General features: G+C 43.2%; 1 protein-coding gene across 1 annotated transcript in view; it reads right to left on the bottom strand.

The window, feature by feature from the left end:
* Positions 1-2,528: 2,528 nt before the first annotated feature.
* CLCN1 (chloride voltage-gated channel 1) overlaps positions 2,529-6,000 on the bottom strand; it is a 69,563-nt gene continuing 66,091 nt past the window's right edge. Inside the window, exons 21-23 of the mRNA XM_075842324.1 lie at positions 4,913-5,017; positions 3,566-3,652; positions 2,529-2,828 (exon numbers count right to left, since the gene is read on the bottom strand). Of these exons, the coding sequence (XP_075698439.1) occupies positions 2,529-2,828; positions 3,566-3,652; positions 4,913-5,017 (492 nt within the window). The remainder of the gene's footprint in view (positions 2,829-3,565; positions 3,653-4,912; positions 5,018-6,000) is intronic.

Raw genomic sequence — 6,000 nt, 5'->3', positions numbered from 1 at the left:
ATGTGCATGGGGCCTAATAATATTCCAGCTGAATATTGATTACCATTACCTATAAGCAGACTATTATTTTGCTGCCCTCTAGTGGCACACTTATGAACTACATGCTCCATGCTTTTTAGCCCTATTCTATCTCACAATGAAATGCGCTGGGTAAACAAAAATAAATAAAAAAAACTTCTTTCTTCCCTTCTAATTATATATTTTTTAGCTATCCAACCTCTGAGAAATGCCCTTGTTTAAGAAACCTCCCGATAGTGATAAATGATTAAACTCATCGACGGTACAATGGACAAAGTATAATAAAAGTCTCCTGTCTTGGTCATTATAACATGTATTTTATGAATCTACTGATTTCACAAAAACAACAAGTGCAAGATTCTATAAAAGCGTTTTGCATCTTAGTAGAAAAATAAGACCATATAGACTTTAAATACATCAATGTATAGTGACAGTGCTCCGCATGACGGCAGCGCTCCTCGTAATCTCTTCAATGCATTCACGGTCAGCTGGTGTATTATAACACTATAAAAATGCCTGCTATTGTATTAAACTTTAAGACTTGGTGTGTCCTTAATTCTCTGACTCCGACTTAAGACAACGAGCAACGTCCAGAACATGAGCTTTTCCATTTTCCATACAACCAGAAGATTAAGGGTTCAGGAACATAAAATGATGAGCATTGGGTTTGGCATGAAGTTCATGAGATCCATAAAGTCCTTCTCCTGAGTGTCCATTATACTATACATAATCCTACCACCAGCAGTTTTACGAGACATTTCTAAAAAATTACCATGAACATTTTTGAAAAACTTTACAAAAATTTCAAAACTTGGAACTATTTTGGCAAAAATCGGACATTGATGACTTGAAAGATGAGTTTATAGCACAGGAAAAAGGGTGAATTGCTCCCCCTTCCCCACCTTGATGACTACCAAACCTATTCCCATCATCTGTGGTCTGGCCATGACAGTGCCCTTATGGCCTGCTAGTGAACCACTGTCATTCACTGGTGAGCAGCCATCAGACTTCCTTTTCGGCTCGATGCTGTGAAAATCTCAATATCATTCAGGCATTATGTGGTACCACCAAGGGGTGCAGAGGGTGAATTTGTACCCAGGCCATGAAGCCCTTGGGGGCCCAAAGACTCCTTAGCATTAAAAGTTGGGTGGGGCCTTGGTAAAGATTTTTAATTGGGGCCTGGTATCTTCTATCATCTCCCCTGGGTCCACATAAGTTATAACCACTTGAAAGGGGTTGACTTCTTTGGACAACCCTTTTCCATATGTCCTGCGTAATGAGGCAACAGATGGGGGTCAGAATAGAGAGCCGCTTCAAAGAACACCTGCTCTGGAGAACCCATCCTCTCCATGTATTTTACAGACAACCATTGAATTCAATTGGAGTTGTGTAACACTTAATACTGAATGTGTGCTCCGCCGCCAGTTTCCCCTGGTGATGACGGGCAGCCAGCAGCATGTGGCTCCTCTCATGATCCCCTGGGAACCTGACTCAGACACAAAGGCTGTCCAAAGTAGGAAAACCCCTTTAATTTTGTTTGATTTCACGCTGAGACTTCTTGCTGTGAGAGGGGAAGAGGGAGGTGTTCTTATGGCAGCTGTAGAGACCACACACTGTGGAATACATAGGGCTGATTTTCATACAGTTATTTCTTGTTTATTTTTTTAAACCCCCCTTTAATACAAATATATACAATTTGCCCTAAAAAAAAAAAAAAGATGATTGGCGCAATTTTCAGACTTATTTGTAGCAGTGGCAGAAACTAGTAATTATATGGGTTCCAGCCGATAAAAATGTATCTGGTCGGTAATTGCGGATAGCACCATTATTGTAGCAATGGCAGACCTACAATGGACATTGAGGATTATGCAGGGGCTCCTGGGACCCAATGCAGAATCGGTAAGAGGGCCCCCATCTATTATGTGTCATTTATAATACTGGTGTCTTCCTTCCTTTCCTACACCCCTGGGGTCATCTATACTAACCCCCAGGATGACTCGCTATAAGTATTCATCCATCATCCAACCCTCAACCTCACACATTAGAGCTTGTGGAGGAACCATTGTGAAGTCCGTGTTCTGGGTCATTGGATATTTTTACATTTGGAGGCCTAGACTGACTTTCTAGTTGTAAGTTAGAGACGATGAGACACCCCTTAATGGTATTATGGGGGTCCAGTAGATGCTGGTGGTTGTATTACTTGATGTTTCGGAGTCAGCTTCTTGTCCAGGAATGCCGAGCGTTGACATAATAAAGTCGGTTTGAGGTTTTTCCTTGATAAAAGTTTTTGGAGAACATTATAAGAAATATTAAGGCTCCTTGTGAGTTTCTTGTATGACAATGTTATAATAAAGCAGTAATCCGAGCGTACTTAATGTAAGTATGAAGAGCACAAGACATACAAGCGTCTTCATCTCCATTCCTGGAGCCTTCAGAAAGTTCTTCATAAAAGATCCATCTCCATCATGTCTAGACCTTGCCATCCCAAACATGGCATTATGGGTTGGGGGTTACAAAGGCGCATCATCCTCGCTGGGCTCTGCAAACACTTGGAAGTCCCTCAGGATCTGCGATACGTTCTCCGATCCTTGACCCGACAGATCATCCAGCTCAGAGTCTGGCGTCACCTCTGGAGCAGCTAATGTTGTAGGGTCGTCAGGGATCATGGACGGGTCAGGAGATGGCGGCGTCTTGGGAACCGGTCGCTGGGATTCCTTTCGAGACAGTGTGCGGTTGGCATCACGGAAACTGGCAAAGGCGGGGCGCAGGCGAACACCGGACTGGGCGGTTCCTTCAATGGCCTTTTGCAGCTAATGGAAAGATAAGATATGATTTACTTTGTGTTGTATGTACTCACCATTTTCAAGAACTCTGCTTCCTGTCAATGAATGGAAACATTCTTGCTTACATCCAGAGGCTGAAAATCGATCCTGAGCTACTTCTCACCGCTGAAGGTTTGTTGCAATTGTATACAGTCTACACAACCCTCTGAGCTAAACAGCCTAGATTCCAGACTGATAGTTTTTACCTGCACTGATACATTGTAGCAAACAACAGAAGAGAAGAAAAGTTTGTGTTGGGTTTAGACTGGATACATTTGTAACAAACCCTCAGCTGTGAGTAGTATTAGGTCTACTAGGGGGTGTTTAGTATACTTTTTAGATACTTTTATATTTATCTATCTAGAATTAGTCTTGGACTACGTTGTGTCTTATACTCTAGCCACATGCAGAGCTGCGTTTAAAAATCTGCTGTAGCTCACTGTGCAGGATGTAGTGTTTATCGGAAACACAGTGATATTTTTCCCATGATGCACTGCACAATCCTACTGCATATTATACCATCTCAGTGTTGATGGATTGCAGGGAGCAGCTAGCAGACTTTTGAATACAGCTCTGGGTGTGACTGGAGTAGAAGTCACGACAGATTTAAAGCGAAGAAAGGAATCACATGTTCAGTACAGCAATAAAAGTATTTTTAGTTGCAGTCATATTGCGGGCCCATGTTTACTGCTCTCCTTTTACTGATCCTCTAATCTTTCTCTCACCTCCTTCAGAGCGATGACTCCTCTCAGTTTTCCTCCACTGGTGATATACGCCTGACTTAGGCCGAGAAGAGAGAAGAGCGTGTGCGTCTGGAAAGGAGGAAGAAAATACATACAACCTTTAACACTGAACATTCAAAAACATTCAAAAATTTCCCAAAAAGTTGGAACTATAAATCCCCCAAGTCTCCATCTTGTCCTATATGTGTAACAGAATATTAACAGCAGCCATTGCAGTGCCCACGGGGGATGTCACCCAACTTTTCCCAGACCGAGTTACATCCCCTGCTCTGCAACATAACTAGGAGTCCGGTGTATTAATTGATCGTTCCTATTAGCCAAATGGCACAGTAGTTTTTTTGTGCCGTTTTGGCCAATAGGAGATCAGACCTATCTCTATATTATGTCTGATGACAGATCCAGTCTTAGGGTCTTTCAGGTTTCAAAATCCAACCTATTTCTGATATATTTTTCAGTTAATTTTTGTGCTGCGCTGCATAGAGAAAAACTGTCAGGAAACTATCATCAACTGCTGTTGACAGATCTGTTTTTCTTATTATGTATCTTTTAGGTATAAGGACCCATGCACATCCGGAACCCATATAATAACGGGCACATTCGTCTCTATGGCCAACGTATATTTAAGGGAGGGGTCCGTGCCATAGAAATTTGGCCAAAAAATAGGACATGTCCCATTTTTTTATTTTATGGACCGTGCTCCCATACTTTATAATGGGAGAACGGCCCGTAAATACGGATGGCTGTCCGCGGCTGTAATTACGTGCACGGTCGTGTGCATGGAGCCTAATGCTGTGCTTTTGTTAATGGATCGTGTATCTAATTGGCTCATTAAAACCTTAATGACCCTGTCTGACCATTAAAGGGGTGATATATGGCACGTCCTGTGGATATGCCATAAATGTCATACAGGTGCGGGTTCCACCTCTGGGACCCTCGTTCTCCAGATCGGAGCTGGGACCCACATGTATCATACATTTATGGCATATCCCGAGGATAAATGTCTGAGATGGGGGATACCCCTTTAACACATAAATATCCAAAGTGTGCATTAGGTATTGATATAATAACCAGACTGTTGAGATGTTCATATTTTAATGAGTCGAGCTGCAGAAAATAAAGCCATTATAAGAACTGTCAGCAACAGATCTTGTTGCCTACTTGTTGATGGTTTCCAGGTAGCAGAACATTTTTTTTTCTATACTGTAAACTAAAACATTAGAGAAAACTGAAAAAATAGAGCGGCAAGGTATAATAAAAAAGATGTTATATTTATTTTACTAGAGTCAGCATTAGTCAAAAGCGGCGCTTCATATGGAACTGTTGGCGTACCTTGTGAAGTGATGTCCTCTCCACGAGCTGAAATGGTGATGGATCAATGAGACAGCTATCGAAGGAGGTCACCTTCTCCAGTTCTTGTTGTTCCCAGACTGCAATCTGGAAATGGAGATCTTTCATTATTGACTTGTTCCACCAGCGTGGCAGCCACGACAGTACGAGCACGGTGTCTACCAGCGATAGATATCAACAAAGAGGCTCCATGACACCAGATGTCAAGGTGCCCTTAGTGAGGACGCGAAGTCGCTTGGTGGTCACGGTTAGGATGCCTTCAGGCCCGTGTTTACCCAGTAGGACAGAAAAGCCACCAGTGAAATTTAGGTTCAAGGGACAAACCATAGTCACACACCAGTAGAGTAGCTTTCATAATACCCAGATACTTGACCTTACTATGTTCCATGCCCTTCATGCAGAAGTTCTTACTCCTCAGTCCTGGTCCTCATCTCTTTCTAGAACCCTATCATTGTTATCGTTCCTTGTGCCCTGATTCTTGTATCGACCCCAGGGTCCCTTTCAGTCCCTAACTTTTTCCTGTTTCTCATGAGCCTACTGTCAACTAGTTGTGTGAATAACCTGAAGCTGCCTTTTCTGACCAGACTGTTGATCTCACTGCTTGATGTCTAACACTGATCATTGGTCTAATCATCACCTATTGTCTTACAACGCGTCAAACAAATTGTTTTTTGTCCACCTGGTGTGGGCCTGTTGAGGGATAATAGCTTTGTGTAGAAGTAAGGGGCCAGTTTAGTCCTTTAGGATTTGGGAGTGGTGGGAGATTCATGGGAAAGGCAGTAGGCAGTGGCGTAACTACCCCTGTAGCCACCATAGAGGCTACTACGGGGCCCACGGCATGAGGAGGCCCGTGTCACCCACAGACACGGCCCCCCATCCCTGGTGGTGCCAATAGCAGCCATTATGGCTGCTACAGCAGTAGTGATGCCACTACACAGGCCTTAACATTTACGGGGCCCCGGTGCTAGCAACAGCCACATTCACTTGTATCTGTGTCCTCAGGACGCAGATGCAAATGAATACTATAGGCTGCAGGCCACGTTAGGCCTGCAGCCTATAAGGCACTGGGA

This window comes from Rhinoderma darwinii, chromosome 11, assembly GCF_050947455.1.
Source record: "Rhinoderma darwinii isolate aRhiDar2 chromosome 11, aRhiDar2.hap1, whole genome shotgun sequence".
NCBI classification, from domain to species: domain Eukaryota; kingdom Metazoa; phylum Chordata; class Amphibia; order Anura; family Rhinodermatidae; genus Rhinoderma; species Rhinoderma darwinii.
This window is presented reverse-complemented; position numbering and strand designations above follow the sequence as displayed.